General features: G+C 39.1%; 1 protein-coding gene across 3 annotated transcripts in view; it reads right to left on the reverse strand.

Annotated features, from left to right (window-relative positions):
* SPON1 (spondin 1) overlaps window positions 1-14,910 on the reverse strand; it is a 747,780-nt gene that overhangs the window by 141,773 nt on the left and 591,097 nt on the right. For all 3 annotated transcript variants that reach the window (XM_053720284.1, XM_053720283.1, XM_053720285.1), the window contains one exon: window positions 11,392-11,593. In XM_053720284.1, coding sequence (XP_053576259.1) covers window positions 11,392-11,593 — 202 coding nt within the window. The remainder of the gene's footprint in view (window positions 1-11,391; window positions 11,594-14,910) is intronic.

Genomic DNA, 14,910 nt, shown 5'->3' on the forward strand with positions numbered 1-14,910 from the left:
TTTTTTAATAACAAAAAATGTTTTAATTTTTTTAAGAAAAAAAAAAGATTATTCTTTATTTTGGGGCCAATTGGGGCATTTTCAGAAAATTAACCAGAGATCTGATCTCAGGTTAATTTTCTGAGCGCTAATTACTACCGTAAGCTTGAAGTAGTAATAACCAGCCACTTGCTTTATTTGCGTGCCTGTAAACGAGGGAATTTTCCTGTTTATGGGCATGCAATAAATTAGCACTCCACTTGTAATCTGGCCCTTTATGAGGAATAGCATTTTAAGAGCATTATTGTGAATGCGGCAAGTTTATACTTCTGGAATTTCCCAATTTCAAGAGTGTTGGACATCTGGTAAATCATAATCTTTGGTCAAAATGAACCATAATAAAGAAAAATATTACTGCAAATTGTTCTTGCACAAAAATAACTTCATATCAACAAGAATTCAATAGTATCAGTACTTGCTTCTCAACTGGGAACACGGTGGGGTGGTGAGTGGCTAAAGCTTGCTCTGTTCAGCGGTATGAACAGATCACCTAAAGGCAAAGCAAAATAATCCATGGAAGTGTTGGTTTGTCAGTACAGTAGCTGGATATTTTAGGGGTATACTGGTTATTTATGGGTATAGGTAATGCCCGGTTTCAAAATGTTTGAAACCAGTAAAAAAAAAAAAAGATTCCCCCTCCACTTTAAGTCCTTGTAAATGCTCTCAAATTAGGACCATGCAGCAAAATACAGGACACCTAGGAGTTTTTTTTTTCATCACAGTTCAGATTGAATCTAACTAGTTGTTATGCTTATTTTGCTACCAAATGTTAAACCTCACATTTATCACGGTTAAATCTCATTTGCTACTCGCTTCCATCTTTTTAAAATCCCCTTAAAAAGCAATTATATATGCTGCTCAGACACCTTACACAATTTTGTATTATCTGTAAAGGTTATTTATAACACGTTGATCCTTGCTGGATGCCACTTAGCTGTTTATTTTGAGTATGTTCCATTAATTATAACTCTTTGTTCCTTGTCTTTCAACCAGTTGTTAGCCATGGTCTAATATCAGTTATTCACAATCCCTTAAATTCATTCAATATTCTATAAATGTCATATGGCACTAAATCAAAAACCTGTAGAAACCCCCAGTATATCACATCAACTGATTCATCTTTATCTATGTTCCTATTTACAATCTCAAACAAACACACATTTTTGTAAATACATGATGATTTTCACTCATGGTATCATTTTCATGAATATACTAGTGAATAAAAAAAAAACATAATAATCACCTCTCATAGCTTCCTATTCACTGATGTCATACTTACTAGTCTATAGCTTACTAGATCAACTATAGATCGCTTTAGTAACAACGGCACCACATTAGCTTTAAACCAATCATAATCTACCATAACTGACAAAATTGAACCTTAAAAATTAAGAGCATAGATTCCATTAGAGCCCTTGGGTGTATTTGATTTGGATCTGGAGATTTATTTACATTGATATTACCCCAAGTTTCTTCTTGATATCATGCACAGTCAACTAAGTTATTGTCATGATTTTCCACCTACCTAGGTATGCTTTTCTACAAAAGATAGCAATGAGAATTTTTTTATTGTATATCAGTATTGTACAGTTCAATTTATTCACCATTGAATCAACACAATATTGTAAGTAATGTAGGTCATAACAGCCTTTTACAAAATGTCCCTTGCATACAGTTTTTATAGGACTATAACAGATACAGACTCATCCTTTATAATCTCTATTCGTTATGGAAATAGGGTAATTGTGTAATTATGTATTCAGTCTTCTCAAAGTTGTAATTCTCAAGCACTCAGACATAAAGGTCCCTGAAGCAAAGTGCTTTGTGCTGTATATAAAAAACAGATTTAATAAATGATTGCAGATTCTTCCTTCGTTTGTGATTTAAATATTTAAATATACATATCTCAATAACATGTGACAACCAGAACTACATTTTCTTAATAAAACAGAATTCTAAGTAACTTCTCCTTGTAAAAGGCACTTCAATTTATCTGGATAAAATGCCATAAAAGGCAGTTATTCCTGCTTAAGTTGACCTACTTCCGTTACTCTGGTTACAAGCTGAGCGAACACTGCTTCATATATAAAACAAAATGCTCTCAGACTGCGATGAAAGTCAAGTTTTGCAGCGCAAAGAAATCTGTTACCCCATATATATAAATAAAATGTATATATATATATATATATATATATATATATATATATATATATATATATATACATACTGTATATAATGGAATAAAAACATAGAAAGCAACATTAGCATATAATTTAAATGCTACAAGATAAAACGTATTTTCAACTATAAATACAGAATAATACATTTCAGTTTTCTGAAAAGAAGATCTAGAAGAGCACACTAGATCATTTTTCTAAGATCTTTGCCCATCTTGTAATGTAAAAAATGGATGAGAAGCAGAAGACTCGGACACCTTTACAAAAGTAAATGCTTTTGGGTGAAGGAAGGGGTATATATCCTTTACAGATGGTGGTCTGGTGTGAATCAAGTATTTACTTATCTGTATACAACTGATATATAATTGTTATTGAATTTTTTTGGAGGATTATTAAAGGGACAGTCAAATCCAAAAAAACTTTCATGATTCAGATAGGGCATGTCATTTTAAACAACTTTCCAATTTACTTTTATCACCAATTTTGCTTTGTTCTCTTGGTATTCTTAGTTGAAAGATAAACCTAGGAGTTTCATATGCTAATTTCTTAGACCTTGAAGGGCGCATCTAATCTAAATGCATTTTGATAGTTTTCCCCACTAGAGGGTATTAGTGTCAGGATGCAAGGAATCAGACTGATACGAGAAGAGCAAAAATAATCACACCTTTATTAATAGCAAAAAATAATAAAAAGTCCACAAGTCAAATAACAAGCCAGGAATCAAAACCAGAGCAGGTAGTCAGATGAGGGACGTCAGACAGCCAGGTAATACACAGGAGCTCTCACAAACAGGTCTGAGACAACGCAAGGGCAAAGCATACTGAACAGAGGCCCTTTAAATAATAAGTGATGACATCACAATTCTGAGACTGCATCCTGTCTCACACAGATGATGTACACCATTCTGGCAATAAAAGGAAGTGCAGGAAATAAGCAGCATCACACAGTATGCACCAGAGTCAGCAAGAGAGGTGAGTAAAATGGCTGCCAGCAGCACATGGCAAACAAAACATGGGAAAAACCCTGACAGTACCCTCCCCTCAATAACCCCTCCCCGCAGGAGGACAAAAAGCTTATTGGGGAAACGGGCATGGAAGGCACGGAGGAGGGCAGGAGCATGAACATCAGAGGAGGGAACCCATGAATGCTCCTCTGGACCGTAGCCCCATCCAGTGAACCAAATACTGTACGCGGCCCCTGGACATACGAGAGTCAATAATGCTGCTGACCTCATACTCCTCATGGTTGTTAACAAAGATAAGACGGGGACGAGGCAACACAGTGGTAAACCGATTACAAACCAATGGTTTCAAGAGGGAGACATGAAAAACATTGGAGATACGCACTGCAGGAGGAAGGTCAAGAGCATAGGCCACAGGATTGATCTGTCGGAGTACTCGAAAAAGACCAACATAATGGGGGACAGTTTATTGGAAGGCACACAAAGGTTCAAGTTGTGGGAGGACATCCAAACTCTCTCACCAACCTGGTAGGAAGGTGTGGGCAGACGCCTACGATCAGCCTGGAACTTTTGGTGCTGCATAGAACGATGAAGGCAATCCTGAATCTGCACCCACGTGGAACAGAGTTGCCGGAGATGCTCCTCCAAAGCCGCAATACCCTGAGACATGAATGAATCGGGCAACAAGGATGGTTAAAAAACATAATTCGCCATGAACGGGGATAACTTAGAGAAAGCATTAATAGCACTAATACGAGCAAACTCTGCCCAAGGTAACAGTTCAGACCAATTATTGTGGTGATCTGAGACATAGCAACGGAGGAACTGTTCCAGAGCTTGATTAGACTGTTCCACAGCCCCATTGGATTGAGGGTGATATGCCGAGGAGAAGGAAAGCTGGATCCCCATTTGAGCACAAAAGGAACGCCAAAATCTGGAGACAAACTGGCTACCCCGGTCCGACACTATCTCCTTGGGTAACCCATGTAAACTGAAGACCTCCCGGGCAAAAATTGAAGCAAGCTCCTGAGTGGTAGGCAACTTCTTCAAGGGAATGCAATGTGACATTTTAGAAAAACGGTCAACCACAATAAGGATAACAGTATTGCCATTGGAAACAGGGAGCTTGACAATGAAGTCCATGGAAAGATGTGTCCAAGGATGCTCACCATTAGCAATAGGTTGAAGAAGACCCACAGGAAGATGTTGAGGAGTCTTATTCTGTGCACAAACTGAGCAGGAGGCAACATATGCAGCAACATCAGAACGATGAGCTGTCCACCAGAATTGTCGAGTGAAAGAGCAAATCATTTGGTTCTTGCCTGGGTGACCTGCGGCTTTAGGATAGTGGTAAGTGTGCAAAAGTTTAGTTTGAAGATTCTCAGGAATAAAACACTTACCACTAGTTTTCTCAGGAGGTGCATTGGTTTGTGCAGTCAGGATCTCCTCCCCCAAGGGAGAAGTCAAATTAGTACGTATGGTAGCCAAAATATGGTCAGGAGGTATAACAGGAGTAGGTACAGACTGCTCCTTGGATAGAGGCAAAAATTGTCAAGAGAGGGCATCAGCCCTAACATTCTTACTACCAAGCAGGTAGAAGACCACATAATTAAACCGAGACAAAAATCATCTGGCCTGTCAGGGCGACAAACGTTTTGCTTCAGATAGATAAGTTAAATTCTTGTGGTCAGTAAGAATGTGCACTGGCACGCTAGTACCCTCGAGTAGATGCCTCCATTCCTTTGGTGCCAAAATTATGGCCAGTAATTCCCTGTCGCCAATTTCATAATTGCACAATTTCTTAGAGAAGAAACCACACGGATGCAAGGAACCGTCAGGCGTAGGACATTGAGACAAGAGGGCACCTACTCCAGTCTCAGACGCATCGACCTCAAGAACAAAAGGCAGGACAGGGTTAGGATGAGCTAGAACTGGAGCGGCAGCAAAGGCAGTCTTAAGATTATCAAAGGCCTTAATGGCAGTAGGTGACCAATGGAGTGGATCATTCTCTTTACGGGTCATGTCTGTGATAGGTTTGAGCAAAGAAGAAAAGTTTTTAATAAACTTTTTATAGTAATTGGAGAAACACAAAAAACGTTGAATAGACTGAAGACCAACTTGGCGAGGCCACTGCAGAACTGCAGATAACTTGTCAGGATCCATGCAGAACCCTGCAACGGAGATAACATAACCTAGGAAGGTTACTTGAGTCTGATGGAACTCACATTTCTCGAGTTTACAAAACAGGCCGTTCTCACGTAGTCTCTGAAGAACCCGTGTAACATCAGAACGATGAGCCTCAAGTGTGGGTGAGTGTATGAGGATGTTGTCTAAGTACACCACAACACACTGTTGCAACATATCTCATAGGACATCATTAATAAATTCCTGGAAAACAGCAGGAGCATTACATAGGCCAAAGGGCATTAAAAGATACTCATAATGCCCGCTCCTGGTGTTAAATGCTGTTTTCCTTTCGTGGCCCTCCTTGATCCTAACGAGATTGTACGCTCCTCTCAAATCAAGTTTAGTAAAGACTGTAGCTCCCTTGAGGCTGTCAAAGAGTTCTGTAATGAGCGGAATAGGGTAAGCATTCTTAATGGTAAGACGATTAAGACCCCTATAATCGATGCATGGTCTTAACTCGCCACCCTTTTTCTTCACAAAGAAGAAGCCAGCCCCTGCAGGAGAGCAGGATTTGAGGATGATCCCCCGTGACAGAGCATTGGCAACATACTCCTCCATAGCACAATTCTCTGCAACAGACAGAGGGTAAACCCGGCCCCGAGAAGGAATGGCTCCGGGTTGCAGGTCTATGGCACAATCATAAGGCCGGTGAGGAGGCAAGGTACTGGCACGCAATTTGTCAAAAACGTCTAGGAACTCTCGGTACTCCTCTGGCAATTGAGATACCAAATAAGTGCACAAGACTTTAACTGGTTTCCGAAGACAAGTGGAAATACATTGTGGAGACCATGACAAAATTTCGGACCTACGCCAGTCGAGACTGGGATTGTGCTTTTGGAGCCGGGATAACCCAGAACAACTGGAAAATGCAGAGCGTTTATCACATGGAACTGGAGGGTTTCAAAATGGAGAGTCCCAACAGCCATGGATAATGGAGCAGTTTCGTGAGTAACAAGTGCGGGCTGAAGGGGCCTGCCATCAATGGCCTCAATGCAATAGTCGTATTTCTGCTGAGAGCAAGCCACACAGAAATGTAAGCACCATGTGTTCCACACACTGCTGAAAGGCTTGCATTTAGTGTATTGTAGGAAGTGTTACTGCCCATTACTAGAGGATCTCACTATCCCTCTAAACAGACTGTGCTCCAGCTCCTCCCACCAACTGCAGCAGCGTTTACTAAGGGGTTTCTGTTCTTTGTCCAGGGGGACCTTAGTTCCACCTGCAAAAATAGTGGAGGAACTCCGTTCCCAAATGTTCCAGCTTGACTTGACGCCTGTTAACAAGTGTGTATTTGTTATGAAACAAATGCACATGTCTAATGATTATATATATATATATATATATATATATATATACACACAGTATCTCACAAAAGTGAGTACACCCTTCACATTTGTGTAAATATTTTATTATATCTTTTCATGTGTCAACACTGAAGAAATACCACTTTGCTACAATGTAAAGTAGTGAGTGTACAACCTGTATAACAATGTAAATTTGCTGACCCCTCAAAATAACTCAACACACAGCCATTAAAGGGACACTCAGGTTAAATTAAATTTTCATGATTTAGATACAGCATGTAATTTTAAACACATTTCCAATTTACTTCCATTAAAAAAAATGTGCACAGTCTTTTATATTTACAATTTTTGAGTCACCAGATCCTACTGAGCATGTGCAAGAATTCACAGGCTATACGTATATGCATTTGTGATTGGCTGATTGATATCACATGGTACAAGGGGAGTGGAAATATACATAACTTTGAAATTTGTTATAAAAAAATATACTACTCATTTGAAGTTCAGAGTAAGTGCTATTGCATTGTCTTGTTATCTTGCATTTGTTGATTATGGAAATCTAATGTGTTGACTGGTCCTTTAATGTCTAAACCGTTGTCAACAAAAGTGAGAGTTCACCCCTAAGTGGAAATGTCCAAATTGGGCCCAATTAGCCATTTTCCCTCCCCGGTTTCATGTGACTCGTTAGTGTTATAAGGTCTCAAGTGTGAATGGGGAGCAGGTGTGTTAAATGTGATGCTATAGCTCTCACACTCTCTCATACTGGTCACTGGAAGTACAACATGGCACCCCATGGCAAAGAACTCTCTGAGGATCTGAAAAAAAGATTTGTTGCTCTACATATAGATGGTCTGGACTATAAGAAGATTGCCAAGACCCTGAAACTATGCTGCAGCAAAGTGGGCAAGACCATACAGCGGTTTCACAGGACAGGCTCCACTCAGAACAGGCCTCGCTATGGTCAACCAATGAAGTTGAGTGCACATGCTCAGCGTCATATCCAGAGGTTGTCTTTGGGAAATAGACGTATGAGTGCTGTCAGCATTGCTGCAGAGGTTAAAGGGGTGGGGGGTCAGCCTGTCAGTGCTCAGACCATATGCCGCACACTGCATCAAATTGGTCTGCAGGGCTGTCATCCCAGAAGGAAGCCTCTTCTAAAGATGGTGCACAAGAAAGCTCACAAACAGTTTGCTGAAGACAAGCAGACTAAGGACATGGATTACTGGAACCATGTCTGGTGGTCCGATGAGACCAATATAAACTTATTTGGTTCAGATTGTGTCAAGCGTGTGTGGCAGCTACCAGGTGAGGAGTACAAAGACAAGTGTGTCTTGCCTACAGTCAAGCATGGTAGTGGGAGTGTCATGGTCTGGGCCTGCATAAGTGCTGCCGGCACTGGGGAGCTACAGTTCATTGAGGGAACCATGAATGCCAACATGTACTGTGACATACTAAACCAGAGCATCCCCTCCCTTTCGGAGACTGGGCCGCAGGGCAGTATTCCAACATTATAACGACCCCAAACACACCTCCAAGACCACTGACTTGCTAAAGAAGCTGAGGGTAAAGGTGATGGACTGGCCAAGCATGTCTCCAGACCTAAACCCTATTAAGCATCTGTGGGGCATCCTCAAACGGAAGGTTGGTGAGCGCAAGGTCTCTAAAATTCACCAGCTCTGTGATGTCATCATGGAGGAGTGGAAGAGGACTCCAGTGGCAACCTGTGAAGCTCTGGTGAACTCCATGTCCAAGCGGGTTAAGGCAATGCTGGAAAATAATGGTGGCCACACAAAATATTGACACTTTGGGCCCAATTTGGACATTTCCACTTAGGGGTGTACTCACTTTTGTTGCCAATAGATTAGACATTAATGGCTGTGTGTTGAGTTATTTTGAGGGAACAACAAATTTACACTGTTATACAGGCTGTACACTCATTACTTTACATTGTAGCAAAGTGACATTTCTTCAGTGTTGTCACATGAAAAGATATAATAAAATATTTACAAAAATGTGAGGGGTGTACTCACTTTTGTGAGATACTGTGTGTATATATATATATATATATATATATATATATATATATATATATATATATACATACATACATAACGGCATACCTCTTTTCATTGCGCTTTGCATTGCAGAGATTGCTCTTTTTACAAATTGATTGAAGGTTTGTGGCAACTCTGTCAAGCAAGTCTATTGGTGCCATTTTTCCAACATATAAACACATGAATACACATGATTAGACATATATACACACAGGACCGTCTTTAACACAGGGCAAAAGGGGCAGCTGCCCAGGGCCCAGTTTCTGTTGAGGGGCCCAAGAGTCCTAAAAAATGGTTCATACTAGACTGCTGATTTGACATGGGGAACACACACAATCAGTCCTAATACTGTCACAGTCAAAAGTACTCTGCTTATATATATATTTTTTTTTTAAACTGTGCCAGACCGTGCCGGTGTCATGTGATATGCCAAGCTATTGCCATGTGCTGTTTTAGATGTGCACTGTGCAGCACTGAATGCAAAGCCCTAACTTGGCATCCAGCCATTCCCACTGCATCATAAAAGGTCCTACTGGGGTTACCACTGTTACCAGGTAAATGCTCTGGTGGTAGGGATTGTTTCTGGGTAGGGCTGACTGTAGGCGCATGCAGCTGGAGCGGCAAGCACGTGAGGATTTGAGCATCTGTGCAGCTGCATACACTGCTCTCTTCAGTCTTGAGGCTGTGTGACTCATCTCACACTGTATCCATGCAGCCTTGGACAGACAGCATCCAGTCTGCTGGTCCCCTTAGCCCTGCTCTTTCTGCTGTGGCCCTAAGATCAACTAACTGAAGTTTGTTAGGGGAACAGTGCTTTGTAGAAAGGTGTCAGTGGGAAGAATAAGTGAGTGCACACACACCCCTCCCCATGCAGCATTGTCGAGTGAAAGGTGAGAGGGAACTTGTTCCTAGCAAATAAGTGACATGTGCTGCTGTGGTTGATGTATAGTGTCATGATGATACTTCACACATTAATGTAAGGTTTATTTTTATAGTTTTTGTTTTCTCTCTGTCTCAGATTTTACAGCTTCCCATAGTAGTTCTGCTGTTCCAGTCAGTAAACATATACTGCACCTCCATGCTTCCTCCTCAGTCTTTACCTTGCTTTGCTACTGTTGGCTGCCCTAAATCTCTTTAACCAACTAACCTCACACCAGAATCACATTCAAAAGAATATTAAATGAATCCACAGTGGAGGAATTTATATATTTATTTACTTATTAGTTCTGCTTAGGTCCAGTTTCACATATTGCAATTTATTTCATTTTTTTAAATGATTAGCTCAGTAGTGGATAATCCACTGCTGGGCTAATAGTAAAAAAAATGATTTAGTTGTTTTTTGGGATGTTGGGGTGGAGAGCGAAATTGCATGGGGGGGCCCCAAGACAATTTTCGCCCTGGGTCCAGTCAATATTAAAGACGGCCCTGTATACACACATCACCAGCAAGAAGATTATGACCTACTGAAGTCTCAGATAATGGTTAGCATTTTGTTTATTAAATTTGCTTTGTTCTCTTTTGCACACTTAATATACTACATTATAGTGTAAATATAACTTTTATATCCACTGGGAAAAATAGTGTGACTTGCTTTATTGCTACATTCGCTTTATTGCAGTGGTCTGGAACCAAACCCACAATATCTCCAAGGTACGCCTGTATATATTGTAGACTTGGTTGAAGCAGGATGATTAAGTACACTCATTTGCAGTTAATGCATCTCTATATCTAAAAGCCACAAATAAACATTAAGGCATGAGGACAGCACATTAAGGAGTGGTGTGCAAACCCTTAAGTCATTAAGACCCTCTTGACTATAATTAATACAAACTCAAAAAGAATATAATCTTTGGTTTTGTATGAAAAAGCCCTAAATGTTAGTTTAACAAAATTATGTTAAAGGGCAATGCATATATACTGTAGTAAGTAGCTATAGTGGTCAATACTGCCTTTCAAATGAGAAATAATTTTAAACCAACCATGTCTAAATGTTTTGTAATTATATTAATGTATTAAAGGTATACTGAACCCAAATGTGTTCTTTCATGATTCAGATAGAGCATGCAATTGTAAGCAACTTTCTAATTTATTCCTATTAAGCTTATGAGCTGGCCATCTTTGGTTCAGCACCTGGGTAGCGCTTGCTGAATGGTGGCTACATTAAGCCAACAATCAGCAAGCGCTATCCAGGTGTTGAAACAAAGATGGACCGTCTCGTAAGCTTTAAATTCCTGCTTCTTCAAATAAAGATACCAATAGAATGAAGAAAAGTTGATAATGTGAGTAATGAGTAGTCATGAAAAAATTTGGGTTTAGTATCCCTTTAAGAAGGACATCACATAATGCTAGGTGTTCCTCCACAACATCTATGACAAAGGTAAATGCTGAAACGCATTAGATGTTAGATTCTTGTTACATCTTGGATCATTTCATGCCAATAAAGGATTGTCAGAATTATGACTTTTAATTGGGAGTGCTGAGTTTTATTCAGATTCCTCAGCAACAAGCCAGGGACTGCTCTTGTTTAGTGTAATAAATTATAGAGAAGAAAACAACTGAACATTAAGCAGAAAACAAAGGTTCAGGAAACACAAGTTCAGGAAGCGCAAACTTGATTATTAAAGCCATTTATATTAACAGTTCTCTTATTATTAATATTTTGCTGATACCTCATAAGTGACCCCACTGTCAGTGCCGGCATCCCATGGGATGAGATCTTGGACCACTTTTTGTACCCAGCCACATTCCTTGGTGCAGAGATCCTCAGCAGACAATCCAACATTCCAGTCCGGGCTTGGCCCCAACATGGTGAGAAAAGACATCAGATGACGAGTCCTGTCCACAGAGAATTCAGCTGATGGTGCAGCTCTCCTATAAGGGGGAAACAAAAGTGTTTCAAAAACAGTAATATTGTCATGATCACAATGTTTAGCTGTACAGGGTTACAGTAACAGAAAAAGGGCCTGAATATCTAAAGCTCTCCACTTATCTAACAAGTCTCGTCAGTATTGAGAGGTCCTTCAAATCATTTTAGAAACACAACATTTAGTTTCAAAAATGTTTATCTAGCTATGCTGACTTCTGAATGTGAAGGAGAGACACATACTTTGTAATATAATGCTATAAAAACAGACTTTGTGTGAATTCTCTCCATGCTGGCAAGTTTTTGTTTATCGGGCCCAAAATGAGGTACCTAGGTACTATCTATGATACTGACGTCATATGTCATCCTGGGATATTGTACATAATTCCAAAAATAATTTCTTCAAAAAGGCATATATAGAAGAAAAGGTATGAAAATGGTGATTTTCCAAAAAAATAAATAAAAAAATATTATAAACAGTAATTTCCTAACCTTTAAAAGACATGAAGCTTTCAGTTAAAAAAATAATAATAAACTTTTTCAGTTTACTTCATTCTCGTTGTACGCTTTGTTGACTAGAATACATAGGTAGATAGCCTAACCTGCATGTGTCTGGGGTAAATGTGGCAGCAATTTTGTAAGAATGCTTTTAAACACTAGATGGCAGAATTATTTTTGCAATCTGTTATAACATTGTTGAAAGCATTCTTGCTAAACTGTTGCCATTTAGGTTTTCAGACATGTGCACACTCCTCAGATTACCTACCTGCTTTTCAACAACTACACCAAGAAAATAAAGTAAATTTAATAATAGAAATAAATTGAACAGTGTTTTTTGGGTTCCACATCCCTTTAATATGTCTAGTATGTACAAGGAGACAAGGGAGATGATTGATATGATAGAAAACTTCAAATATAATAAGCCGGGTGTGCCTAAAAAGAATATTGGGATCTACCAGTATGTCACAAGTGTTCTGTGATTTCCCATTCCCCTCACAGCCAATAGTGTTCCTTATGGACTTAAGTTAAAGGGACAGTCTAGTCAAAATTAAACTTTCATGATGTACATAGGACATGCAATTTTAAACAACATTCCAGTTTACTTTTATTATCAATTTTGATTTGTTTTCTTGACATTCTTTGTTGAAAGTTAAACCTAGGTAGGCTCATTTGCTAATTTCTAAGCCCTTGAAGGCCTCCTCTTGACAGGTTTTCACAGCTAGATAGCACTAGTTAATTTGTGCCATATAGATAACATTGTGCTCACTTCTGTGGAGTTATGTATATGTATAAGTCAGCACTGATTAGCTAAAAGTCTGTCACAAGAACTGAAATGAGAGGGCAGTCTGCAAAAGCTTAGATACAAGGTAATCTCAGAGGCAAAAAGTATATTATTATAACTTGGTTATTCAAAATGGGGAATAGGTAATAAAGGGATTATCTATCTTTTTAAACAATAACAATTCTGGAGTAGTCTGTCCCTTTAAAAAATGTTTTACACAAGTATATTCTACACCACTACTGTGGCCTCAATTAATAACAAAGAGTGAATCATCACAATAATATTAGTCCATCTGTTCTGTTAAACGGAGATCAATTTTGTGCAAGCACAGGTTTTCTATTACTTAGCTTATGTGTAAGGTGATCACACTGACAAACTACCCTAGTATGGGCACCCATACAATAACCCATTTAACATATTTCAGGAGGGGGATATTTGAAAGTAATAAAAACAAATGGCTTTGATTCAAAGTTGTTGGATAGCAAGGTTCAAAAGTAATCAGCAAACTGTTTTACTGAAAGTGTAACAGATACCAGAAATAGCTTTCAAGCAGATATGACTGGAAGAAAGTGAAAGGATTTACAATGTTCCTAGGATACACAAAAGGATAATAAAAAACATTTATAATTTCAAAGGGATATACAGTAGATAGAAAAGTTGAGAGTTTGTGCATCAAAATAAATATGTCTTTGTATCTACCTCTATGAATATATTTAGTGGGCGTTATCTGTGCTGAGTTTATTCCAGTCCATTAAATGAGCCATGTAAAGTTTCTTTCATAGCTTTTGGTGTTTTTAAAATCTGAGGTCATGCCAATTTACTTAAAAACCATATGAAAACCATTAGAAAACCCAATCATTGCCTGAGATTCAATAAAACATGTTTGTTAAACTAATATCTTGCAGAAAAAAAAAAACTCCACAACAAATTGGGGAAATCAGAAAAAAAATACTACCCTCCCATCATCACAGTCGTGAGTTGTGCGTCAATCTCTATTATACTAAAAGGAGCAGCAGCTATCTATAAACGGTTCACTTCTCAGTGCATAGAATAAGTTAAGGTAAGGAATACCCAAACAGCAAAATGGTGCAAAAGCCAGGCGAGTCTCCAGGCACTGTAGTATGTTAAAAGTTCATAACTTTATTGAAAACCAAAAAGGCAATAAAAACAGAGTGAGCATAAAAACGATAGACAACCCCGTCTATCGTTTTTATGCTCACTCTGTTTTTATTGCCTTTTTGGTTTTCAATAAAGTTATGAACTTTTAACATACTACAGTGCCTGGAGACTCGCCTGGTTTTTGCACCATTTTGCTGTTTGGAAATTCATTGTTACCAGGCTCGAATCTCGGCACTCAGGTGAATAGCTGGTGTATGGGGCTACGATCGAGTAGCAGGGAATCCTATTGGCTCAGGAGACGACCCACGTCACAGACCGGAAACGCCCAACAACGCTCGGCCATTGCGTGCAAACAAACTAGCACTACGGAGGCTGTGGAGTGGCATACCCGACTGATGGATGTTGCAGCATAGGACAACGACCTCTACGAGTGAGGTGCTTGTGGTACAGGAGCGGGGCAGGATCTTTCAAAGGCACTCTGGTGATAAGCTCAAGTAGCAAGTATGGTGAGTTATACACCATCCCAGTTTTAAGCCGTTTTTACACCTGCCATACTGTAGACCCAGCTTTCTTTATGTCCTTACATACAATGCACAGTTTGCCAGTTTAACTACTTGGACAGGACTTATTTCCCTCCCCATACACCACACACCTTGAGCTACACTGGGAAGAGTTTTCTGCTTAAAGGTAAGGAATACACCTAATTTAAAGAATAACGAATATATTCATTAATTAATGTATATTCGTTATTCTTTAAATTAGGTTGTATTTATTCGAATAGTTATTTCATTAAAATGAAATGAATGTCTGCATTTTCGTTACAAATTGACATTGAAATGAATGCACATCCCCAGGATTTATTATTCTTACCTTTCATATTCTAATATGTACACTATAAATACTACAATGCAACATGTATGCAAC

This window comes from Bombina bombina, chromosome 7 (genome assembly GCF_027579735.1).
Source record: "Bombina bombina isolate aBomBom1 chromosome 7, aBomBom1.pri, whole genome shotgun sequence".
NCBI lineage: Eukaryota > Metazoa > Chordata > Amphibia > Anura > Bombinatoridae > Bombina > Bombina bombina.